This window comes from Balaenoptera musculus, chromosome 6 (assembly GCF_009873245.2).
Source record: "Balaenoptera musculus isolate JJ_BM4_2016_0621 chromosome 6, mBalMus1.pri.v3, whole genome shotgun sequence".
Taxonomy (NCBI): domain Eukaryota; kingdom Metazoa; phylum Chordata; class Mammalia; order Artiodactyla; family Balaenopteridae; genus Balaenoptera; species Balaenoptera musculus.
Genome location: NC_045790.1, coordinates 62460159 through 62487608, shown reverse-complemented (window position 1 = coordinate 62487608; position 27450 = coordinate 62460159). Strand labels below are relative to the sequence as shown.

The 27450-nt window shown below is 38.1% G+C and overlaps 1 protein-coding gene across 6 annotated transcripts in view; it reads right to left on the bottom strand.

Annotated features, from left to right (window-relative positions):
- Positions 1-14591: 14591 nt before the first annotated feature.
- Positions 14592-27450, bottom strand: part of RFX3 (regulatory factor X3) — a 293286-nt gene continuing 280427 nt past the window's right edge. For all 6 annotated transcript variants that reach the window (XM_036854090.1, XM_036854085.1, XM_036854088.1 and 3 more), the window contains 2 exons: positions 18961-19003; positions 14592-15008 (listed from right to left, as the gene is read on the bottom strand). In XM_036854090.1, the coding sequence (XP_036709985.1) occupies positions 14770-15008; positions 18961-19003 (282 nt within the window). In that variant the 3' untranslated portion in view covers positions 14592-14769. The remainder of the gene's footprint in view (positions 15009-18960; positions 19004-27450) is intronic.

Below are 27450 nucleotides of genomic sequence, written 5' to 3'. Positions count from 1 at the left end.
CAAATGCTGGAGAGGGTGTGGAGAAAAGAGAACCCTGTTACACTATTGGTTGTAATGTAAATTGGTGCAGCCACTATGGAGAACAGTATGGAGGTTCCTCAAAAAGCTAAAAATAGAGTTGCCATATGATCCAGCAATCCCACTCCTGGGCATATACCCAGACAAAACTATAATTCAAAAAGGTACATGCACCCCTATGTTTATAGCAGCATTATTTACAATAACCAAGACATGGAAACAACCTAAATGTCCATCAACAGATGAATGGATAAAGATGTGGGGTGTGTGTGTGTGTGCATGTGTACACACATTATACACACACACACACACACACACACAATGGAATATTAGCCAACAAAAAGAATGAAATAATGCCATTTGCAACAACATGGATGAACCTAGAAATGATTATACGAAGCTAAGTAGATCAGAAAGAGAAAGACAAATACCATATGATATCACTTATATGTGGAATCTAAAATACGATACAAATCAACATATCTATGAAACAAAAACAGACTCACAGACATAGAGAACAGACTTATGGTTGCCAAGGGGGTGCAGGGGTAGGGGAGGAAAGGAATGGGAGTTTGGAATTAGCAGATGCAAGCTATTATATACAGGATGGATAAACAACCAGGTCCTACTGTAAAGCACAGGGAACTATATTCAGTATCCTGTAACAAACCATAATGGAAAAGAATATGAAAAAGAATATATATAATTAAATAATATATATATAAATAACTGAGTCACTTTGCTGTACAGAAGAAATTAACACATTGTCAATAAACTATACTTCAATAAAATTTAAAAAAGAAAATAAATTGGGCCTCTAATAAGATACAGAAACATTCTAGTGCTGGAAAATTGAGTTCAATAAAAGCTGGAGGTAGAGTGGTAGGACTAAATAGGAGGGCAGACAGTGAGTGTGGACATCCGTATCGGCTCAATAGTTGACAGCCAGCAAGGACAGGGACAGCTAGAGGAGTGGGGTAGACAAGCCCCGGAGTTCCCGTCTCTGGCTCTTTTCATTCCTATGACATTGCTTAGCAAAAGCATTTCTATGCAAGAGCATGACTCTTGCTGTTTCACTAGTCCTAAGTTGTGTGGCATTTTGGATTTTGCAGATCATTCGGGATGGCCATATGGCATCCTAGGTTTAATTGACTGAAATTGGGCATATGGTAGTGATAGCACACCTATCAAGCAAGTAAACCATACTATTTCTGCAATACAAACAGTGTGATTTCCTGCCCATATCTGCTGTTTCTTAGGGTTTCCCCTAGACACATTCTGTGGTCTTGGTCTACCGCCGAGTGTCACAGCGAGGCCTCTGTCTTCTAAAGATCACAGGGCTACTCCTCTGATGCACAGAACCTGCTGACATTAATCATCTGAATAGCCATTTGGGCAAAGTGGAAAAACACTGGGAACTCTAGGCCACTGAGAAACGCATTTCTGCAGGATCTGGACAGCTTGTAAATTTGGGAGACTTTCCAAAATTTCCTGTTACAGAGTGTATCTTTACTCTTATCAGGCACTCAGATTTTTTTAAAAAGAATATTCTTAGCATTTATTTGTTAACTCAAATCAACAAATTTATCCTTTTGTAATAAGATATAAGAAATCAGGTAGCCAGTACTCAATTGTGATTACTGAAGCATGAACATTTCATAGCTACTTCTGGTTTAAGACATCATTAAATAGGTAATAGGTAAAGCTGAAACACAGTATTTGGGACATCTTTCAATATAAATGCATAAGTTAAATGTTTCCTGGGCTCAAGGAAACTGTTGGGTGGATTTGGGATTTTAAGCCATTAGGTGAGACTGAACTCAGACTAGTTTTGATGTTTTTAAAAAAACAGCTCGATAAATTATCTTACAGCATACATACAGATAACAACTACACACAGATCAAGAAATAGAATGTTGTTAGCACCAGAAAACCTTGAGCTCTTTCCTAATTGCAAATGTTTTTGTAACCAAACAGGATCCTATGGGCCCTTCCTGGGACAGATCCTTCCCCCATATCCTCTGCTTTGTCTCCTCTCTGAAATACCTAGATAATAGCACCTGATGCACTTTTCCTGAGTTGTTTTACAGATGCGAAAACTACCACCAAATGGAAGAAATTAACTACTTGATGACCATGAGCATGTAGCCCCCAGACTTACTGGCACCTTAGGATTGATAATGCTAACCTCTGTGACACTGCCCTGTTACCTCACCATTAGCCAATCACAGAACTGTGCATGAGCTGATCACATAACCTCAGACTCCCCTCCCTCACCTTGCCTTTAAAAATGCTTTCCTGAATTCCATCAGGGAGTTGGGGTGTTTTGAGCACTAGCTGTCCTGGACTCCTTGTTTGGTGCCCTGTGATAAATGCTGCACTTTCCTTCACCACAACCCAGTGTCTAATAAGTTTAGTTCATTTTCTCCTCTCCAAAGGTAAACAATAAACTTTGGTATGCGTCTTCCTGGTTTTGAACTTTATAAATGGAATAATGTAACATGTATTCCTTCATGTTTGGCTTCTTTTTGCATGTAATGTTTGTGAGATTTATCAAGTTAATTGTACTTTGTTTTATTCACTAATGTATGGTATTTCTTATATAAATAGCTTGTAATTTCTTTATTTTACATTTGAAGGAAATGGGTTGTTTTCAGTTTGGTAACATTATGAGTCACTTCTTAGCTCAAAAAGATTTTTTTTTTAATTTCTTCTTTCATAATTTAAAGAACAGTTCCTCTACTTTATACACGTAATGACGTGTTCTGAGAATATGTAGGTATGTTTAACAGGCTACAATTAAAATGACAGTGATGTAAGGATATGTTAACAGAAGTGCTTAGTGTTGTATTTGCAATTCATATTCCAAGTTTAGGATGATCACTTGGGGTATAAAATATTTATTTGCCCAAAGTGCATCCACAATTAATATGGCAACTGCTGACGGAAGGGTTCCAAATAATCAAACATCATTTTGCTGAGTAATCAATTTGCCAAATTATTTAGGAATTTTTGAAGTGTTGATATCTCTGCCTGTAAAATGGCAAACAGTCCTAGATCAAACATAAGATGATTTTACAACAATTTTTTTCAACTAACTGGCTTCTAGTGATTTGATTCAGAGCTTTTGAAGGAATTACAAATTGGTTTAGGCTTTTACAGAGTTCAGCAACATGTTCCAAAAAAGTTTTGCCATGTATTGGCTTCCAGAAATGTGTATAGAGAATGTGTGTGTATGGGAAACATAGGATGAATGCAAAGAAAAATGCTCAAGAGTAGTCATTAAGAATTATTTGTAATGGTAGAAACCATCAACCTTAAATCGTATAATCATTAGGTATAATCATGACAATATCTTAATTCATACAAGTATTTGTTGATTAAATAATATGCTAAGTACCATGCGACACCCTGGGAATTATGTAGTGATCAAGACTGAGAGGTCCCTGAGGTTTCAATTGGAGATGGCGACTTGTAAGATCCTGAACTCACTTCCTCCCGTAGACACCCGGAATCTACAGCTACAGATGGAACAAATTTCCTCTGAAAAAACCCTAAAGGCTGGCTGAGCAACTCCTACACACGTTGGGTAAACGAGAAACAAAAACACATCAAAGCAGGTAGGAGAGACTGGGACACAACCTCACCACAAACTTCACCCCCCCTCCCCCTCCCCCACAATCAGGAGGGAGCTCAAAACCCAGAATTTCTCCCTGAGGAGCCAAGCCTTCCTACCCCACATTGGGCACCTCCACTTTTAAGACCTTCACCTCACAGACGAGCCCCCCAAACATCTAAAACATTTGAAAACCAACCGGGCTCCAGTCCTGGAGACCTAAAATGCTCTAGCAAAACTGAGAAGGGCTCTTAACGGGCTGGAACGCCCAGACTCACCGCCCCAGGCTCCACGCAAACTTGAAGTGAAGGAGGAAGCTCGTTTGCTTCTATTAAAAGCGGCGTGGGGTTTAGCCCGCTCACCTGGGAGCCACCGGCATCCTTCCGGCGAGACAGGTTGGCGCCATCCCCTCGCCCCAGCCTGGCTCCAGCCACCGGCGCCATCTTTAGTTGTTGTTGTTGTTGTAAACTATAGGTCTTTCTATTTTCTTCCTGGCAGGTACCCTCTTCCTCTCCCTTTGCTGCTCTCCAGAGGCAGTATCGTCTAGGAAGGAAGCTTCCACAGTTGTCTGGTGCCTCCGGTTCGGCGGCCAGCGTCCAGGGAACTCTGCTCAGTCACGGGGCTCTGCAGGCCAGGGGGTCTTGCGTTCCTGGTCCCCACAGGACTGGAACAATGGAGAGACAGTCGTGGCGGGCTCCCACCCCCAGGACACTGCACAGACAGCTCACTGACACATACCCCCAGTCTTTTTGAGAAAGAGCCCGTTTGCTGGTCCAGGAGCTCTGGCCTGGGGGGCACCCTTCCAGCCTCAGAGAATGGAGGCTAGGGGTCCCGGGCTTCGCGCTCTCCCTGTGCCTCCCTCCAGCTCACCAGCATCGCCCAGAAAGGAGCTTACACTCTCGTCTGGTGCCCTGGTTTTTGAGGTTGCCACCAGGGAGCACCTCTTCATGGCCTGGCTCTAGTGGCCCACAGGACTGCAACGAAGAGAGTTCTTACACTCACCCCCCGCAGGACACGGGACGAGGCAACAGACCCAGGAGCTCAGTCTCTCCGTGAAAGTGGCCCATCAGCTCATCATCCATGGTAACTGCAGCCTGAGGGGCAGGCATCTAGTTAAAGACCAAGAGGTCCCTGAAATCATGAAGTTTGGAATTATACAGGGAAATGGACATTAAGGAAATATTCATCCAAATATTTATTTAGTGTTAAAAGTGGTTAGTGCTGTACACATACACTTTCAACACCTTGGGTTCTGAGAGTTCTTTATAGCTTTTGGTTACAAGTCCTTTATCAGGTATATGTTTTGTAAATGTTTTCTCCCAGCTGTGGTGTCAGAAACTTATTTTAGCCTGCTGGCAAACTAACAAGTGATCCTACCAGGGTGTTAAAGACACTGGCAGGACACACGAAGCTCCTGGGTTAGAGAAAAAGGACTTTGGAACTGCATATTCACATCTGTTTCATTTGCTCCCCCAAACGCTCCAAGACCCTTGAGGGACACGGAAAGGCCCAGGTAGGTAGTGCACACAGGGTGGATTTGTGTCACAGCTGAGAAACCCCAAGTTTAAAACCACGATCATTTAAAGAGGGCTGATGGCAAAGCTACCCAACCTTTGCCCTGGTCAGGAAACAAGCATGCCCTTTGCCCCAGTGGGAGACTTTATCTCTATCTTGAAGGGTTTTTGTTACATATAGCTTTGAAAAAATAGTCCAGAACAAAAGTGGTTAATGCATTTGCTCAAAACACATGCAAAAAAAAAAAAAGACCCAAGGAAAATCACCTCCCAATACATGACATGTCTTTTCATTCTCCTAGCAGTGTCTATTGAGGAGCAGAAAATTTTTGATAAAGTCCAAATTAGCAATTTGTTTTTTAATAGATCATGCTTGGAGTCACATCTAAGAAAACTGCCGGATCCAAGATCTCAAAGGTTTTTCCTATTTCTAAACGTTTTATAGTTTTAGGTTTTATATATGGGTTTATGATGTTTAATTTTTATATATGGTGTAAGGTAAGGATCAAAGTTCATTTTTTTTAACATATATTTAATCACTCTAGCACTATTTTTTGAAAGACCATACACTTTCTGCTGAATTGCCTTTGCTCATTTGTCAAAAATCAGTGGTCTGTAAATGTGTGGGTCCATTTCTGCACTCTTTATTCTGTTCCATTGATCCATTTGATAGATTCCATTGATCTGTCTTGATGCCAATACCACACTGTCTTGATTACTATAGTTTATAAGAGCCTTGAATTCAGGTACTGGTAGTTCTCCAACTTAGTTCTTCGTTTTCAAAGTTTTTTAGCTATCTAGATCCACTGTATTTCCATATGAATTGTAAAGTCAGTTTGCCATTTTCTATTAAAAGTTTGATGGGGTTCTGATGAAGACTGTGTTGACTCTATAGACCAAATTGGGGAGAAAAAATATCTTAACAATATTGAGTCTTTTGCCTTATGAACACAGTAGATCTCTCCATTTAGTTAAGTCTTTGATTTCCTTAGAAATGTTTTACAGTTTTTCAGTGTACAGGTCTTACACACCTTTCATCAGATTTATCACTATGTATTTCATAATTAGTTTTTCTATTTTCTTTCCCTATCTTTTTGCTTTCAGCTCTTCTTGAGTGCTTTTATCCAGACACACAGAGAGGTGTCACCTTTTAAAATTCCTTCTGACAATCTTTTACTTTTTGCGTTATGTAGTGCACTTATATTTGCTTTAATTACTAATATATTTTTGCTCAGACAACTCAGACACAAATTCCCATGTCGCCAGTAATGCATGGGATACTTCCCAATCTCAGAGTTAGCAATAAGCTGATGCAAAACCAGGAAGCTACTATGTCTAAGGTCCCTCGGCCTAAATCTTCTGCTTGCCACCCAGCCCCTGTAAGGGTAAGCAGACCCTGCCTCCTGGTCCAGTTGTTGCTTCCGAGAGAAGCAGACCAGAAGCAGACCAGAGTGCTCTCCTGCTCCCTTCCCCCGGTTTCAGAGTACATTATCCTCAGCAAAATGGCAGCCACACTACTTATTATGGTGTTCCACACACAAAAACTCTGTGTGTCAGCCAAGTGACAGATTTCAACATGCATTACTTTTAGACCACGCTGAAGAAAAAATCTGGTGGACTGACTTGAATCAGCTAATGAAAACCAGTGACATTTCTCAGGTTGAGTTCAAGTCTTGAAATATCCAGATTCTAAAAGAAAAGGAAATAATATTAAGAACCCATGGGGGAAAGAATATTGTTAACCAAGAAGTAAAGGTACTAATTACAGGATACATTTGAAAGACCTCAGATTTCCAAGGGAAACCAAGTACAAAAATAAGGTTAGAAACTGTGAACTCCGTTTCTTTGTACAAAGTCCTAAATATCTCCCATGTGTGATGGCTACAACATAAAAATGCCTAAATTGGTCAGATTCATTTTCTTTCTAGCATAGTATTGTATCTTATACTGGCTGTAATTTTGTCTCTTCCTTTCATTTATTTATTAAATAACATTATTTGGTACACTTCTACGTTACTGGATTAAATGTCCATATAAGTTAGAATGATTTTGGTGTTTTTGTGGGCTAACATGTCAATGTTTGTTTTAGAAGTAACTTTGTATTATGATATGAAAGCACCATGCCGGAGATTCCCAAAATAGTATTTTCTGCCTTTCATTTCTATCCTTTAAAGAAACCCAAATGAACTGGCTATTCCATATTCTAGGAGGAGACCTTATGTACATTATGATTAAAAAAAAAAAAGGCCTGGAAGGTAAAAAATGTTTCAAACTTGATTGTGGTGGTGTTTACGTGAATGTGTGTGTTTGTCAAAACTCACAGAAGTGTACACTAAAACGGATGAATTTTCCTGTATGTAAATATATAATTCAAAGAAGAAAAAAAATTGGGGCAGGATATCTTCTTACGTATATTAAAATGAATTTTAATAAGCTATTTCAATCTAAGCAAGGAACTTGGGTGCCAAATATCAAAGTGAAGTGACACAAAACAAACACATTATGAACATCCAAAAATCTGGAATTTACAATGGGAATGTTGACAGCTTTTGAAATTAAACAGCACTCAATCACTAATTTTCTTGGAGGGTAAGATTTGTACCCTGCTGGGCTTATAATTTTGTTTTCTCTTTTTGTGCTGTTCATGTGTAAATATTGCCAATTTCATCTGACACAAAAAAGGAAAACAATTTTGTTTCTAAGCTAGTGAATGACACAGAGACTACCCTCTAGATGAGACAGTGTAATATAAGCATCATGGCAATGATTTGTGGAGGGGGAGGTGGGGGGGTGGGGGTGGGAATCAAGCCATTTCGAATGTATTTGTAACAAGGAAACAAATTTATTGATTTTAAAAGACAAGACACCATTTTGTTTTGAAAAACACAAGAAAGCTAGCCTGAGTTCAAGTCTGAAATATTCAGAAAAATCCTACTAATATCTTTAGTATGTTCCAGTCATTTGTTTAAACAACACACTAAAAGTTAATATATATTTTTATAATTATAAAAGTTCCCCAGTTATTGTACAGTACACAATACAAATCGCCCACAAACTATTATTTAGCTCCTGCCAATTTTGAGAGGACATGATATACTAAAAGATTTAGCATTTCTCACAAAAATCACATCAGGAAATACGTATTTACAAAACCAAATACATTATACAAAAAACCATCACATGTTATTCGGTAAAGATGTTTTTAAATAATTAAAAAGTTTATTCAACTGTAGTCCAAAAACTGGAAAAGAACATTACATTATCTCACACATACAATCTCTACAAAAGTTGCTTACCTCATTTACATAATATATTCAGTCGATTGTAAAATAAATGTTCAAATATCTCCTAGTGTTACTATGTTTCTGTGCTTGTGGGACTGAATAATGTAATCTGCCACTTACTAAGTGAAATTTAAATGATGGCACTTAAAAAAAAATACAGTATTTTAAAAAAACACAATGAAAGAAGTTTTACCTAGAAGGTACGAAAGCCCTGAGTGATAGTAGAATTACTGATTGGTAAGCACTACAATTAACCTAATTAAAAGTTTAACACCCCAGGCACAAATTTCCAAGTTTTCTCAAGGCACTCACTTATAGTTTCTGTAACCAATGCACTGGTCACCACCATAGGTCCCAATTGATGATGGAGATGAGTAGAGAAAAAAATTTGCTTTGGTACAAAAGATGCTTTTTAAACGAATAAAATTCAATACCTCCTTTATTGGGTCATTTAAAATCATGTTTAGCAGGTTAAAACAAGGCAATTATTTGTTCAAAAGTATTAATTCATTGAAGGAAAAATTTACTTGGTTATCAACTGTCAATGGGAGTTTTCACTTTTTCTTTCCTCCCCAGAATCATAATTCCTCTAATAAAGATTTGTTGTCCTCATTATTGAGCTACATAAACAATTCTTACCAAAGATTTCATTACTCAGGGCTTCCAATCCCAACATCATAATTTATTTAAAAAAACAAAGGAAAGAGGTGGTGGTGGGGTGGGGGGAGGGAAGGATCAAATACCAGAACCAAATGAGAGACAAAATACATTTTTGAAAATAGGACATATTACCAATTACTTCAAACCAAAGGAAAAAAAAATCCTAGGCAGTCACTTTGTAAGTGGCTTTTACTATTTAAGTAAAATTGGTAAACTAAACTCAGGTCTACTGGCACATAAAATCACTAGCAGCAATGATCAAGGCATGCAAACTGAGAAGCATTTACAGTAAATCATCATGAAGAATTCAAAAGAAGAGAGTTAAATTAAAACCCTTTGAGTATTGCATGTTAACACATGAGTAATTTGCATGGTTTGACTTCCTAAACTGCCTAAAAAAGCAATGTTTACGGCAAACTTGCACTATGCTATGGATGTCCTTTCACCAGACATCGGAATAGGTTACACTCTTTATGAGCGCCCGGCTAGGGCAGCGCAAGCACATCTGCAGATGACACTGCTCTCACGTTCCCTCTCGCAGGGGACAAAGGGGGCCCCAGTGCACGCAGAGAGGCCCTTGAGCAAAGTCAGCAATTGTGTAAGCAGACTGGCATTTACAGATATCAGAAGCAGTAGTCATAGCATCTCCTGACAGATGAGCTTAAAATCAAGTGCTTTGCTCTCCATTCTATCTATATATAATTTTTTGACAAAGTATTAAAGTTTTGGAGCATAGATAAAATTATGCCCTATATGAAGTTCCCAAACAATATTTTATGAGAGATCTAACTCCAAATAGCTTACCTGCCCCATAGTTCAGTTTTCCTTTATCCACTTGAACTTGTTTCTTCCTAAGGCTTCACTTACAATTGTACTTTCTAAAGCTAAATAAACGAGATCTTTTGCTCTGTTTGGGGGGAGAAAAAAAAAGAGAGAAAGAAATGTAACCCTTTCTTTATCATACCTTTTAAAGGCAATCTAGGTACTTTCAATGTGCAGAGATCAGTTACGACATGGGTCTACAGGCCCATGTATTTGTCCTCCTTTTCTAGAGTCATGATGTGATGCTAGAAAAGTTCATTTTTTTTCTGTAAACAGTACACTTACTTAGATGGCAGTGAATATTTGGGAATAAATATATCAAGCCCTCTTGAAGAAAATTAAGAGTTGTATATAAAATGCAAGTGTTCAGCGTGGAAACACTTTCTCTTCCTACCCCCCCTTTAAAAAACAGCATAATTAGACATTTGGATATAGAGTATATTTTACCGGTCTAAGTCTAAATAAATGATCTGAAAGGCTTTTGTCCCCCATTGTATATCTTACAATGCTCAAAGGGTTAATACAAGGCATTACATCAAAGGGGTTTTCTAATACTAGAACTAAGCACTGAATTAAAATGCTTCTATTCCAGTTTTAAAAAAATCACCAAAGTTGCAGAAATACTAGGATTCCATTAATTGATTTGTTCTAACCATACACATGGAGGTTGATCTGATCTAGTGACAAGCCTAATTTTCAATAGCACTGCATGTCAACCCCTCTCCCCCATGTTCTGGTGTGATTCATACAAATCACAAGTTCTAACTTCAATTTTTTGATGATTGTTATTTTCTCACCAGGAATTTGGGGGAGGGGAGGTTATAACAAAGGTCAATTTGTTGTATATAACCACTGCCTCAAATTGCACACAAAGGTGACTTGCCAGTTTTTTACTTTCTACTTGTGTCCACACAGGGAGGACCAACATCACAGTGACCCACATTTTTTTCTTTTACACTAATATTTCAAGCACAGCATTATTTTAGATGTTTCAAATATATCATCTGAAGAATTTTTCAAATTTGAAAATGCATCACGTTTAGCACTTCTAGAGAGTGCGTTCATGTAAAAAGGTTCATGATTACGGTAATGAAACCGTATTCAGTTCTGAATGACTTTAACAGCATTCTACAAGAACGTGTTCCTTTTCACTCGTCTACTACAAATCAAAGGCAGTCAATGTTGCACACTACTAATTTTAGGTATGCAGTGTTAAAAATCATTTTCTAAAATTTACTTTTGTTTTTCAAGTACACCATCTAAAGAGAGGTGCATGAACCGTGCTATACAGTACAAGAAAAAGCACAAAAAGGAAAGCAGATTTCTGTAAAGGCAGTAAGACTTATACAGTCAGTCCAAGCGTAGTTTGGATGAGAATCCTGAAAAAGTGACCAGCCACTTGATATCCAAAGAAAAAATTTAAAATTGGGCCCTGTGTTCCAAGGAGATGGTTCATCCATTTCACCCCATTGTTCACTGGCTTTGTGAATGCAAATCTTTTGGGTATGATTCTCAAAGTGTATGTGAAGATCAAACTATACTCATGATACTCAATCCTATTACACAGAAATATCTTTCTTGAAACTTAAAAATAGCCAACATGCCTTCCTCACATTTTTCCTCACTGAAAGCATAGCACTAGGTCTACATAGATATTTTTCATGACTAGTGTTTAATTACAGTGTCAAGAAATATTAAGAAGTCCTTAAAATGTGTACTTGCCACTTGTCAATAAATCTACTCTGAGAATGTTAGTGTCATAATATTATTTAGAAAAATCGGTTTCAGTGAACAGAAAAAATGAAAATAAAATGTTCAATAAATGTTTGCTCCAATTTGCTCAATTGTATAAATTATGATGTTTTTATTTTCTAATATACTTCACAATTCAAATTCGAAATTGCTTAAGATGTGTGTGTGTGTGAGATCTTGTATATATATATGTGTGTGCGTGTGTCTTACTGTGGATTACAGATAACTGGAAATAGCAGAGATCATACATGTTATTTTGTCTATTGATCAGAACTACCTACCCTAGTCCCAAAGAATTAATGTTCCTAACTGTGTTCAGAAAAGACATTAGAATATTTTTAGTGAGACAAGTTGAAATGTAATAATATTTAATTCCTCTAATCTGTCCTAATTTAGAACAAACCGTGAACAATTGGAAGAAATGTTGAATCCTGTAGGGTGCCCAATCCCTAACTTTCATCAATCTAAATTTGCCATTATCAGATTCCTCTAATGAGACAAATATATCCAACATTAAATTAAACAATGATAATAAATACATTTAAAATCATTCAATAAACAAGATGAAACCAGTAAATACATTTGGTCCAATACAGATACAATAAAGTTCTGGGGGTTGTGAATGGGGAAGTGAAAAAATTCAGAAAGGAGCATCAAAATGAAGAATTTTTTTTCCTTTTTAGATTTTAATTTTACCTGTAAACCTTTCCTAATGCACGATGAAGTAGATACACGGTCTTTGCAGCTTTAAGGTGTTTGTTTGCGTTTGTGTGTGTGTGATAGTGCAAATTCATTGCCTTTAGGGGAGGAAAAAGGCGAATGATCATTTAAATGACATTTAAATGAAGGTGATGCTAGGATGCTAGTGAAGACTTTCAAACACGTGAGTGAGTTGTATGATACAAAATTTGAATCGATTTTAAAAATTATATCTGAATGATTTAAAGTTTACTTAAGAAGCTTTGTTGATCTTAGTTATTTGAGTAGTCTAAGGCAATCAAGTAACAACAGTTGAAATATACTGCATGTTACCCGATAAGCCATTTGGTATTTTCAACTGTACAGACTGGCTCACCCTCTCCTTTCCACCCCCCACCCTCCCCACCCTAATAAAACTGGAAAGATAAGCGTCTTGAGTGTAATATAGGCCTCATTAATAATCTGTAAATCATTTTGTGCTTTCCCTTTTTTTGGCTCTATGTATTTGTGTATTATTTATTTTTGCTAATTAGCTTTTTTAGAACTATTTAAATAAATGGATGTGCCTGTTTTTGTTGTTGTTGGTTAATAATTTGAGAGCTTAAAAGAACCTTGCTTTTCACGTAAATTAAAGTAGGGATGGGTGTATCCTCTCTGGGATCTCACCTTCTGACTTGGTAGCTGACTCCTGCCCACGGACACTCGCGCGTGCATGTGGGCACACAGACACTGAGACACACAGAGAAACATTTAGACTGAAAAGATGCACTTCAATAAGTACCTGCTTATTGTGTTAATTTTCTTAAGTTATAACTAGATAAGAATGGTCTAAAATATATATGATTTTCTGTAACAAAGTTGGTAATTAAAACTAGCCTGCTATTTCACAATAGCAATCTGATCCTTAATCCTTAAGCAATGTGATTTGTAATCAAGTAATATTCAGCTCTAGGAACAAAAATAAATTCACGGTCACTCAAAGAGGGGAAGTGATTTTTGTCTTTTCGTTTTGCTTTGTTTGCCCTAAATTTCCTTTGAAGAACATGTTACCTGTCCTTACTTCGGGAATCTGAAAATGACAGGCACACCTTGTCAAATGGATTGAAGAGGAATTCACATGAACAAAATAAGCCTTACTAAACCTTAGCTTCAGTTCTGTTTTAAGGCACCATGTAATAGCCGAGGTACGATGATCCCTGATGTACATTCTTCAACGGCACTGGTCCATCCAGCCACCTATCCAAATCCTACAGAATTGGGGATAAGCAACAGTGCGGTGTGCCAGTTACACTGCCTTCAGGTTCTGTTTAAAATTTAAATCCACATACTTTAGAAACCAGGAAATATTTTTGAAGGAAATAACGATATGCAGGTTGCTACATTCCTTGCATTCCATAAATTTTCTTTTATAATAGCAGCATATTGAACTACTATTAGGAAAAAGACCTGGAATAAAAGAAAGTCATTCAAATGGAATGGTTTCCTGTATGTCCAGCTCAGCATAAGTAGCATGTACACTTAAAAAAAAAAAAAAGTCAAGTCATTTTTTTCAGCTTCAGTATCTAACTATAACAGCCCCACTCAACAGCAGAATGCATCTGTGCAGTGGTCCCAAATACAGAATCAGTAGTCTTTAAACAGAGGAATTGGTATGCAAATAACAGTTAAAATTCAATGTTTAACGGAAGCTTGCATTAACATGGTTTAATAATTATGTACACAAATTATGTACATATTAGCATAATCTCTTGCAATTCTGTCATTTACTCTGAACTGATAAATGCACAGCTCAACTTTTCTTCAGAGAAAAATAGATGACCTTCCCAACCCTCTAGCACTGTAATAAAAATGCTCTGTATTCTCTCTCCATACGCCAAAATGTTATGAAAATAGTGTCTTGTGGTTCTGTCCAATGAAAAGCACCTTTCAAAAGCAAATTTGATGCATCTGCTGCCAAATGGGCATGCCTCCAGTGTAAATCAAAGAAAATCATTTCTTTTGATATTTCACAGAAGTGCATCTAATTAAAAACTTACACATGAAATCATACACCAAGACTAACAATCAACAATAAAATATTTTAAGCTACAAAAAATGTAAATTATTTTTTAATTATAAGAAAACAAAAACATTGACATTAAGTGTTGTAAAAATCCTTCTTGACACCCAAAACTAAGGAAAAGAAACCTCACTATTAAGAAGCAAATAATCTGTTTACATTAAAAAAAAAAAAAAAAAAAAGACCTGGCAAAATACATACACCCATTCCATTTCACAACTCCAAAAAGGTAATGTTCAGCACAGAGAATTTGACAACAGTTGACCTTCAGGCTTATTAAAATTTCAACTTAAGCCCAATATCAACAGGGTTAATGTTAGCTGGAAAAATACGCTTTAATATTCTTTAGACTGCAGTGTAGGTATTTCCTGTAGCGCTGCACTGTCTGATAGTCTGAGTACTCGTGACGATGTGCTCGCTGTGAATTGGATTCAGGAGGCTTGGCTGCACGCCACTCTCGAGAACAGGCTGCATACAGCCCACCGGAAATGCCTGGTTCAGCTCGGTTTTCTCTCTTTTGGCTTGAGGTTCTGAAGAGTCATCTAATTCCTCATCCATTTCACTCTCCACTTCACTGCCTTCATCTGCACAAACAAATAATACCAAGACTATTACCAGAAGACAAACTGGAAAAGAGCAATCAACACGTGCTTTAGGAACACTTTGATATAGTACCTTGACAAAGCAACTCCTTAGCCCTTCTTGGGGGACAAAGCTTGTGGGTTTTCCTTTCAACAGATTTTACCTGTGTCAGTGCTCTATTCTTTTAAACACAGCAAAGGTAATTTATTCTTGGGTTTGTGATTGATATCTTTAACAGGTCTTTTAAGAAGACCTTTGGAGTTCCCTAAAGTTTTTACATTAAATAGTGGCATAATTTGTGTCATTATAAAGTAGTCACTTGGGTACACTACGCTGGCTTTGGGGAATGTATTGAGCTGAAAAATGCTAACTAAAAAAAAACAAAAGGAAGAAAGAAAGAAAAAAATTTGGTTTTCCTCTGAAAATCTACATCTGATATAAATTTTATCTGTGCTGATGTTAATGTACGTGAGACCTATGTTGAGTCACGGAATAACTATAGCATGCATAAGCAGGGGCTGCTTACACACTTTCTGTGCACATGAATGTTGTAGATGACAATATTAACTAGGCCCTTAACTTTTATTACAAAATGAAGACTGAGGCAGTAGTATCAGATTAAAAATGCACAGTGAATTTCCATTCCTAGCAACACTGATACTCTCTGTAACAGCTAGTATTCATTTCTGGAAATTAGGTGTATAAATAGTCACTGTTACCTCCAAATTTTAATACATTTTATATTAACTAAAACATCATTATAATGGAATACTATTTAATTTTTTCCAGCATGCACTGTTAAAATTCAAAAGCACAGCATAGAGAGAAAATGCTCTCACACAGCTTTACTACTGTGTAAGATTCTCCTCAGAGGAGTGGAGAGAATACCTCTTCATAAGCACTAATTTTTAAACAGCTAGGGATATATTTCTGCCTCAAAAATCTTTTCACTGGGAATTCCCTGGCGGTCCAGTGGTTAGGACTCTGTGCTTTCACTGCTGGGCCTGGTTTCAATCCCTGGTTGGGGAACTAAGATCCCACAAGCCACGTGGCACAGGCAAAAAAAAAAAAAGTCTTTTTACTTCATCCTCAACATGTTTTATTGTTTACCAAAAGAGCCTCCACACATAATTACACCAAAACCTCATCTATAAATAAAATATATCTATACTTACTCTTATATTTGACTTATTATGGTGACTTGTATTAACAGAATCAGATCTCCATTATATTCTATGGCATGTCACATGCAAAGAGTGTGTAACAAGTTACTGCAAAGTCAGCTGGACTCTGTCTAAGAGGTGCTGAGTCTAATATTACCATTTGGGGCACACCTGCAGCAGTTCTGCTAATACAGTTCTCGGCGTAAATGGGCTCCCTGACGTTGCTTCTCTTATTATCAATTGGTGCAAAGATGGTTCCAGAGAAAAGTGGTGAGGAATAATAGGGCCTCCATATAAGGTGCAGGTTGTACAGTTGTGCAGTTGCTGGGAGCAACGTCTTCTGGGAATGTTGTGTGATTAAAAAGATTGAGATTAGATGTACTGACTACAAATGGTGTCTGAGATGCACTGAACGATAAACAGAGTTCTCTGGGACGAGGCAAGCTGTCTTGGCCACCTGCTTTATCCGGTTACCGTTCACCTCCGGTAAAGGACTTGAGGATAGCATTACAGTTTGTCCAAACAAGCACATTCGAAGGGCTGGCGAGCTGTCGGAAAGGGCTACATTTGATAGACATTTGCTTCATTAAGAGGATATAATCAAAATATGCTTGTATGACACTTTTGCATTTCTTTTTTGTATTTGTTTTCATATGAGCAAACAAAAGGTCTGGAAGGATCCTCACACTAAATTCTTAACGGTGGTAGTCTCTTTGGCTTTTGACTGTGAAGTTTTTACTTTCTATAACTTCTAATTCTCTGCATTATTTGAAATCTTTATACATAACTAATGCTACTTTTATTATCCAGAAAAAAATCAAATTCTCATTTTGTGGAAAAAGCCCACAAAAATTTCTTAAAGATTTCACATTCAAACCTTAGGTTCTGAATATGCTAGTTTGGTTAATTCTCAAGAAGCATCCAGTCTAGAGGTGAATGGGACCAGCAGAGCCACCCGAGGAAGGTGAGGGCAAGTCACACTGCTTCTTGGCTCCCTTTCCACCAACTTTTCTGTGACTGAGAAATAGTGTCAAAGTAATAAAAAAGGCAGCAGTAAAAGAAAAAAAATCATTTCAAGCAGGCAGGCAAGTGGAGAGAGAGTGGGATTTCCTTTCATCTCCCCTGCTGTGGACGGAAAAGGCAATGGGGCGACGGACAGAACAAACTCCAGTGCTCCAGGCCACGCTGCTTCAGGTCCACTTGTGAGTGACAGGGTTCCTTTGGATAGGCTACAAAGCAATCACAAAAGCAAGCCCTTTCTCTAGTTCCCACAGACATTTTATGCTCCTATAAAGACTCAAAAGACATTTCCTGGGAACCTACTTGAAGTTATGGGAATTTGGTACACAAAAACTAAAACTAGTTGCTACTGAAGTTTACCAAAGACTTTGGTTCAACGCTTGACAAAGAAGACTGGCTGCCATTCAGTGTTTGGCCCAGAAGCAACATTCCTACTATACCTCCAGACACCCTGGGATGAAATCCCCAAATTCGAATTATGAGGCTTTGGTGTCAGTGCATCCTCAGGGTTGCCTTATGTTGGGCCTGCGTTTCAACAGCCACTTTTCCTGCTCTGAATTTACAAACTGGCCTCATCATTGATTTACCTCTCTGATGTTTCTTTGGTTAATCCTATAGAGTATATATTTGCAGCTATGATGTTTTGGGGCTATCGTTCTCTACTTTTCCTGTTTTGCTATTATGCATGTTGCTAAAACAGGAATTAACGCGTACACAGTTGATAAATAGTGATAGGAGTTTAAAGTGGGAGTGATGTTGATTCACACAGGACTTTCCCTGGCATGTGAATGTCTTCCATCACCAAGGAGGCACGGAAGCTGAACACTGAGTACCCTAGTACAGGACGCTGCAGAGGACAGTGTGGCACCTTGTGTGCGGATTCCCCACGTGCTTCCTCATGCCTCAGTTTCCCCACTGGCTCTGGCTCTGTCCTGGAAGGGATAATGGTGTAGTTCTCCCCAATCTATGTACACTTTGTCCCTGACTCCAAAACTCAATTCCTTAAAACCTCAAGAAATCTTCACTTTTTTTGTTTTTGTTTTTTGAAGAAAGGTGTATATTTTCTGCAGTGCTTATTTACTAGAAATTTTACATTAAAAAAAAACAACAACTGAGCTGGTATTTTTTTCAAAATTGTTTTTGTTTGTGTGCACTCTATTCCAACCTCATTTTCCTTCGAGCCCTGTTCCTTTTACTCTGTGGTTTTATAGGTCGTGAGTTTCTTCAGAATTATATATTGTGTTGTCATATTAGAGTGGCAATGCTGATATGAAAATTTAAGAAGTATATACGTTATCCTTTTCATCTACCCCAATACTGATCTTGGTTTTATAGTAAACTTCATTGTTATCTCTGAGTTCTTTTTCCACTGAAAAGTGTGAATTGGTGACTTGAGTAGGCTGAGGAATCTTTTTCTCGCCGGGTGGGCCTTAAGTAAAAATATTTGACCCAATTTTATCACCTTTTTCCAGGACTCTGGCGAAAGCCAGAAATAATTTCTGGTTACTTGTACTTAACTGCAGGCAAAAAAAATCAAGAAGTGTTTAAACTGTATTTAAATTCAATTCTTGCACTTAATATATGTAACATAAAGAAAGCATAGAAATGGAAAAATAAAAAAGATTCCAAAAGACTTAACTGTCATATTCATCAAGGATTGTATGCCATTTCCACAAAATAAAAGTGCTATACACATATACTACATTTTCCTCTATGAGAATTTCTTACTCAAAAAAAGTCCTTAAAAATGTACATTATTTTCAATTCTTACCTTTATCCAGATTTCCAGGAGACACAGCATTTAAATCACCAAACTGCAAAACAGTAGTCATTTGTGCAACAGTTACTACCAAGCAGAATAAAATAATATTCTCAGAGACTGCAGTAAAAATACCACACTATGACTTTTTAAAACTGTAAACTAGTGACCATTTTGATCTCTAACTACACAGGTCACCTAATTTTCCAATCAAACCTGTCGAAATTGAACAGTTTAAATTGTGTCACAATTTAGCTGTCTTAGCCTCTTTGCAAAAGGATAACAATTTTCTGTCTTCCATGCTCCATTTTACTTTTTATTATTTGAACTCAGCAGTGAAGCAATAGGGGCCTGGCTGACCTGGATGAAGATGGATGTGGTAGAATAAATTTGGAAAAGCTCTGATGAAGCAGGATGCATGAGCTCCACCCCCATTAACTGTCCGTGAGTCCACCCGGAGTCTACACTATAGAAACATGGTCCAGCCACCTGGTTGAACTCTGTTTTTTTGAGTTTTTATTTGTAGAAATGAAAAACATAATAGGAGCCCCAACACTGAGAGTATTTATGTTTACAAAATCTTTGAGACTTCTCTTCTTGTAATTGATCTTTTTATTTACTAAGATAACAGGGTCCCAAATTAAAAAAGAAAGGCATCTGATTGTTATTAATGCAACAAAAAAGGTATTAAAAGAATATGGAACAATTAATAACCTTCAGCTTAGACTTTATTTGCTACCTTAGTTCAAAAGCTTGATGATATTTTTACAGTGAAAAAATATATTTTGAGAGTCTCAGGGTGAACATAAATAAAAAATTGAAGAGCAGAGGTAACAAAGCTAATCAGAAAAAGGTGAAGTAAAACCTCATAGCACCTGCTTTTTAAATGGTAAACATTACTTTTTTTTTAAAGCTGAAGATTCAGAATAAGTCATTATTAGAAATTCGGGTTTCTCAAAAAGCTTAGAAAGGGTGAGACAGAAATTCTACTTACATTTGGAAGTTTGCTTATAAAGAGTTCCATGATAGGAGTATTTTTTTCATCTACAACATATGTCTATAAAGTAATAAAACTGATCTTATTTTGCAAACATACACACACATAATTTCTTTTTTTTACCTAAATATGAATTGTTCTTCACAGTAGCTACCCTGGGAGCTTATACATTTATTCCAAGGTTCAAGATTCTGGAATTCCTCTTTGACAATCAATTTCAAGAGTTAGTTTATGTATCATTCAAGATAGCCCATCTTGTTGTTTTACATCAAACTGTGACTCCAAACACTCCACATTTTATTCATTGTACTTGGTCCTGAGATGATTTCTGATTACTTACCAAATTAAAATGCATCTCTGCCACAATTCAGGATATTCAAAATAATGTGTCATTTTACTCTTTATTATTTCTGAGCAGTTCAGAGGCAGTTTAAAAAGAGGCATTCCACATCACTTTAAGCCATGGCAGTATCACTGAACCAATGTGTAGCCTCCCGAGGTGACTGCCTTGAAGGGGACAAGGGCCACCTGGTTGCACAACTCTTGGCATATTTGTTTGAAAGACTGCCCCATTGCGTTATAGTTACGTCCCATGGGCAGCAAATATAAAATCATAAATACTGAACTGTTGTTTTGAAGTTGTGCCTGTTCACATGGCTCAGAACCTTATGTTAGTCTAAATAAAAACCACAGTTTAAATTGCACAGGATTTCTTGAATTAAAGAATATAATAAAAGCACCAAAAAACACAACAGGATTCTTTACCTATTTTTGGTATTATTTAAATATTTTAGAACTATAAACAGAGAATGCCCAAAGCTGAAGGATCGTTTATATGTTATTTCTAGTAGACACACAGAGTAAGATTTCTATTTCTTTTAAATGAGTACTTAACAACACTTCAAGACCCAATACTGGAAATGAGTTGGCAGTGATGAGCCTAAACGTACTTCCATATCTATAAAAAGTGAATACACCATTTGTTTTTGATAAATCTTGAAAAGTTGTTTGAGACTAAATTATTACTGCCATCGGTGATCAATAATATCATGCAAAGTGGCTAAAACCAAACTTTGAACACATATGGAAATTTTTCTTCGAAAGAAACACTGCTTTTAGTTGCTACTTAACTGAAAATACGACAACGTAATAGAAGGATTTTCCTTTGAAAATTTCTGCTTAATCTGAATGAATACATCTGATTACTCAGGATGATGAAAATAAAAACCAAAAACAATCGAAATCTCTGTAATCATTATTAGCATTAGTAAATAAACATTTGCATACTCAATGCTGAGGGCTTGTGACCATGCACTGTGAGGGACACTGTGGAAAAAAAGAAAAAAAAAAATCTCCAAGATACTGCCAATGCCTGTAGTTGTCTCTGGAATTAATGACAAAGTTCCATATGTACAACATACAGTAGATTTAAAATAAAAATCTTGTGAATAAGAGGTTTTGATATACCTGTATAGTGGAAGGTGAAGTCTTTTATATGCATTTTATGTGTGAGGAAAGAATATACATTTGAGGACTTCCCTGGTGGCGCAGGGGTTAAGAATCCGCCTGCCAATGCAGGGGACACGGGTTCGAGCCCTGGTCCAGAAAGATCCCACATGCCGCGGAGCAACTAAGCCCGTGCGCCACAACTACTGAGCCTGCGCTCTAGAGTCCGCGAGCCACAACTTCTGAGCCCGTGAGCCACAACTACTGAAGCCCACGTGCCTAGAGCCTGTGCTATGCAACAAGAGAGGCCACCGCAATGAGAAGCCCGCGCACCGCAACAAGAAGCCCGCGCACCGCAACGAAGAGTCGCTGCTGCTCACTGCAACTAGAGAAATCCTGTGGGCAGCAACGAAGACCCAACGCAGCCAAGAAAAAAAAAAGAAGAATATACATGTGATTAAGGAAAAAAACCACCTTAATCCTATAGATAGAGTAGGTAAGATTAGGACAATCAGTTCATTCATTCAGTATTCAAAAAATATTTACTGAGAGCTTATTATGTGCTAGGCACTCTGCCGGCCAGTTCCAGTCAGATTAATTTGGAAATATTCCCTGTTTCTGAAGGTGAGTATCAGAAGTTGTTAAAAAGGACACGTAGTTTAGCCAAAAACCAAGGCAGCCTAGGAAACCTTCAAGAAGGTTTTAAAACCACAGGGTTATTAGAAAGGGAAGTCAATTGCAGCGGTTTGGAGGGAGCAGCAAGTCAAAGTAGCAGGAAGGGAGGCAGGAAGGGAGGAAGGAAGGGAAGGGAGGCAGGGAAGACTGAGAGTGGGCATAAGGAAGGCAGCATCACAGACAGGAGAGAGACGACAAGGACGTAAATGAGGCCAGCACAAACCGGAAACAGAAGAGGAGGAGTAGAGACATGATTTGGATAAGAAAATGGAGGTTGGCAAGAAAGTCCAGAGATTACTGAAAAGTTATAGCTTCAGAAACTGAAAAACTGTTACTGCTTTCTAATTTCCCCTGCTGCACAGGGGACTGGAGGGGACTACTATTCACTGAGGTGACGTCTTACAGCTTATAAAGCACTTCCATGGTTCAGCATATAGTTGGCTTCCTCTCAAATATGATGACCTCAAGTATCACTTTCTCAATATCACTTCTTCAGAGAGGCTTTTCCTCACAGCCCTACTTAAGCATCTCCTTCCCTGTCACTGTTCATCAGCGCCTCACGAAAAACTTATGAACCTGGCAAGGTAAGGAGCTTAGATTTAATCTTGCAGCTATTGAAAACATGTTAACATGTTAATATTGTCTAACATTGTAAGGAAATATGGTGGTGTTAGATTTGAGACCAGATATTCTGACCATCAGTTTAGGAAGGGAGGGAGTAAGGGAGTGGGAGGGAGGGAGAGAGAGAGAAAGAGAAAGAGAGAGAGAGAGAGAGAGAGATAGAAGGAGAGAGAGAGAAAGTATGTATGTTTCCTACATGGAAGAAAGAATATAAATTAAGGGATTTAAAGTGTGCTCTGGGGTAGAAAGCATATGGCCTTTGATGTATGTAGGAGTTAAAATTCTGTCAGCCAGATAGATAAATAGGGAACATTCTAAAGTAGAAACAGAATGGAACATAGAGAAAGCATATCTGTTGTTTGTAGGAAGAAAGACCTCCTAGCCTAGAAACCATTTCTCCAGGCCCTGACAACTGGTCATAATAATGAGCATGCTCCTGGACAGCAGCAGACTAAAAAATGTGTGGTCAAGGCAGGCAGAGGGAGTCTGTTAGACCATAAATTCATGATGAGTAGTAATGGCCAGGAAGTATACATGGGAGACTGGTCAGCACAGCCTATGTGACTACTGGCAGCATCCTTGAGAGCAACCCTGAGTATGACCCTGACTTGTGGCCAAGCAGCTGAGAAGTAGTTCATCATAGGACTGTGAGGCCTAAGCACAGGCACCATGAGAGAAACCAGGCTCAGCATGGGAGGATGCAGCCCACAGGTGTACTGCAGAGACCATTGCAGGTTAGATCCAGCAGCACTGAACTTTCCACAATAAGGGAGGCAAGCCTTGTACTGTAATAGCTGGAAAGTGAAACAATGCAGAGGAAGCCAGGGGGCTCAGACAGCAAACTGGTGAGGATCCACGGGGGCCCACGAAACAGAGACTGGGGATAGAAGGAAGGAGTTCAAGGACTGGGATGAAGACCTCACCCGTGGGGATGCTCTCCCTGCTGGAAGAGTTTACCCCATCCTGGGGAGGAGGGATTAGTGAGTAATCATAACCACATCATCGGGGCAGCCAGGTAAACATCCTCCACAGAAACCACATCTTACCACAAAATCTCTCTGCTGGTATGCCCAGATTTATAGATTTACAGGCAGACAGATACAACCTCTCTCTCTCTCTCATACACACACACACACACAATGTATAACTGATTTACATGCTGGCACCAAAATATGAAAGTGTATGGTCTAGAACAGGGGTTAGTAAGGGGTCAGGTAGTAAATATTTTAGGCGTTATGGTCCTGTTGCAATTACTCAGCTCTGCTACTATAGTGCAAAAATAGCCATAGATGATAGTTATATGAGTGGGCATGAATGTGTTCTAATAAAACTTTATAAAAAATAGATGATGAGCTGGCCTTTGGCTAAAAGAACTTGTAAACCCTAGAAGATTTGGTCCAGTTCACAGACAGTGAAGGGAATGGAAGATTTTGTCTTTAAGGAAGGTGTGAAGACTTCGGCCACAGGGAGGATATAGAACCAGAGGCTTTAAGAACTAGCTTCATCAAATAATGAAGGCCACAAGGAAAGAAACATGGGTCAAGTTTTAAAGACGGAAATCAGTTGGAAGACTAATCTTCCTCTCTTTTCTATGGAGGCTTGTATGTACAGACAGAGATAGATAAAGGTTGGTGTTTGTGTCAATTAGTGGGTGAAGAGGGATGAAGTCTAGGATACGAGGAAAGATTGCATGGAAAAGAGACTGGGAAAAAGATTACATGTATTAGTAATTTAGATGGGGCAAGCCTCCCTAGTGGGAAGTTTTTTTTCCAATTTGGATGAAGGTGTGAAGAGATAGTCCAATAGCATAAGTTCTCCATTGGTAAAAGCAAATAAGGAATAGTTCTAGAAGAGGATGGTTTTTGGTGTGGAGTCATCCATGGAGACATGTCAGTGAGATGTATGTAGAGGAGGGGAGGAAGTAAGAAAAAAATAATATACTGGAGGAAGAGTTCATAATCCACAAGTAATAACTGACTTCATTCAGAGCAATTTAGCTTTTATACTGTAATAGTTTCCTATTGCTGCTGAAACAAATTACCACAAATGTGGTGGCTATAAATAATACAAACTTATTATTTTTTAATTCTGGAAGTCAGAATTCCAAAATGGGTCTCGCTGAGTTAAAATTAAGGTGTTGGCGGGGTTGTATTCCTTTCTGAAGATTTTAAGGGAGAATTTCTTTTTTGCTTTTCCAGCTTTTACAGGCTGCCCACAGTCCTGGGTGTGACCCCCTTCTATCTTCAGAGCTAGCAATGTCCGGTCAAGTCTTTCTTCCACTACATCACTCTGACACTGACTCTTCTGCTTCTCTCTTCCACTTTTAAAGACCCTTGTGATCACAGTGGGCCAATCCCGATAATCAAGGTTAATCTCCTTATTTTAAGGTCAATTAATTAGTAACCTTAAGTCCATCTGTAAACTAACATATCCACAGGTTCCCAGGGTTAGGATGTAGACATCTTTGGGGGTCATTATACCGCCTACTACACACATCTAAGCTACCTCAAAAAACTGTCGCATTTGCCTGAATAAAATCATTTGACAGTAAATTTTTTTCTACTATTGGAGGAAATACATCCTCCAGATCAAGCCACTTGTAACACAGTAATTTCCCCCTCAATTTTGTCTGTTTTGTGCTCTTCATTAGGGGTGAGGTGGGATAGTATTGTATATAGGCACAAATTCATTTTTTATAATATATTTCTCATTAAGGGCATTTGTTCTTTATGTTCATTTACAGACTTCGAATTTTATGTATAAAACTTCCTATCTCTGAAAGTTTTTCATAGCATGCATTTCAAGGTTTAGACTTATTGGAAGCACACATACATCCAAAAAGTTTACCAAGATCACAGAGCTGAAAGTTGTTAGTGATGACACATAAGGAAATCATTCCTGACAAAGAAGTGGAAGTCAAAACTGAGGGAATCAAAAGCTACTGAGTAGTGGGGCCAGAACAGCCCTAAGCTCCACATCCAAACAGAGGCCTAAGGAGAAACCCTGATGATAAAGTTAAACACTAAGGACCAGTTACATACATATTGGTCCTTTGGACAGTTTCATGAGAGCAACCTGTGCCACCAAACTGCACAACAAGCAGCTCCAACAACCTCGGAAAGCCCTCTTGTGTTAACACTACTCCATGGTTCCATGAGGATCCATGCTGTATAGACGCTGCAGCCAGATGCCAAGGTGCTAGCGGGGGATTAGCTGACATTAGATGTCTCTTTGGGACTTTTAACTTGCATAAATTTTACATATATATATGATTTTATATATAATACTTTCTTCCCGCTTCACAAGTACGTATAAGACCTTTCAATCAATCCTACTGATAAGATTTTATCCAAGTCTAGCTATGTCTAGTTAGACCCAATTATGTTTACGCTTCCTCCCTAATGTTGCCATTTTCTTTTCTAATTGACTCCTTTCCCCATTCTATTATGTTGGTGGTGTTTTATAAAGCATTGAATTAGTTTGCCTCTGATTACCACTTTGGCTACATCCCAAATAATGTGGTTGGATGCTTTGTAATTCCTTGAATCATTTGACTCACCATTCAAAAACTGTCTACAGGCTATTTTCCCCTTGTAATATAGTATTATTAAAGCCTTCATGTGCCTTTATGTTATCTGTTTTATTAATTTCAACTTCTAAGCTTATCCTTGTATTGTCAAGAAATGATGGTCTAATTCAACACATTACTTGGATTGTCAGTGTAAAATCAATATTAAAAAATCTAATTCAGAGTAGAAGGCAATCAAATATAGTCCCTCTTAACTAATACACATAACTTCAGATATTTATATACTTATGGAAAGGAAAGGGAAAGGAAATGGAACTAACAAAAATCTGGTACCTTGTATGTGCCTGTCTGCTTGCCTGCCTATCCACCCCATCTATCTACCTATACCTAATAACCTATACCTATCTTCCTTCCTACTTTAGTCCTCACAACATCCCTGTGAAGGAATGGTTCTTATGTTTATTTTGTTGATGAGAAAACTCAAGTTTTCTTGAGATATACATATATATAACTTGCCCAGGTTGCAAAGGTATTAAATGGGAAATATGAAATTTAAATTTGGGTGTCGAACAACTTGGGATGTGGGGCCAGCCTGACCTGGGTTTGAATCCCAACTCTGCCACTATCAGTCCTGTGACCACAGACATAATACTCTTTGATCCTCAGGTTTCCAGATATATGAAAGAGACAGGGTTTAATGTCTTCAAGACTCAATTTTCAAATACTAAAGTCCTAGAATTCCATTTAACCCTGAAACCATAAGATGGTGATTTCAAAATGAAATGTCTCTAGCTGAGTGGGGCTACAAGGAGTACTGCTTCAGAATGGAAGTGTTCCTTAGGCTTTGACCTAAGGTTGTTGACACTATAAACTCAGTCTAGGGCTGAAGTTGAAGTCACTTGATGTACTGACCAAGCCATTTATGACTCAAGCAAATACCACGAGAAGGGCTGTCTTAAACAAGGATGGTGTTGTGTGTGTGTATGTTTTGTACCTTTAGCGTAATGAGGATGATCACACAACCAGAAATAGCTGACGAGCTCAGATGAATGTCAACATGTAAACCTTGACCTAACCAACTGCTTCTCGCTCTGTTCTTCTAAGAAGTCAATAAAGGAGTAAGAGCCTTTAAAGCAGTTCCTATAAAAGCAGGAAGATTGTTCCCATGCAGATTTGGAAGTTCTTGACCCAATTCCAATCTTTCAATATTCTGTACTTAGCTTGAACTTTACAA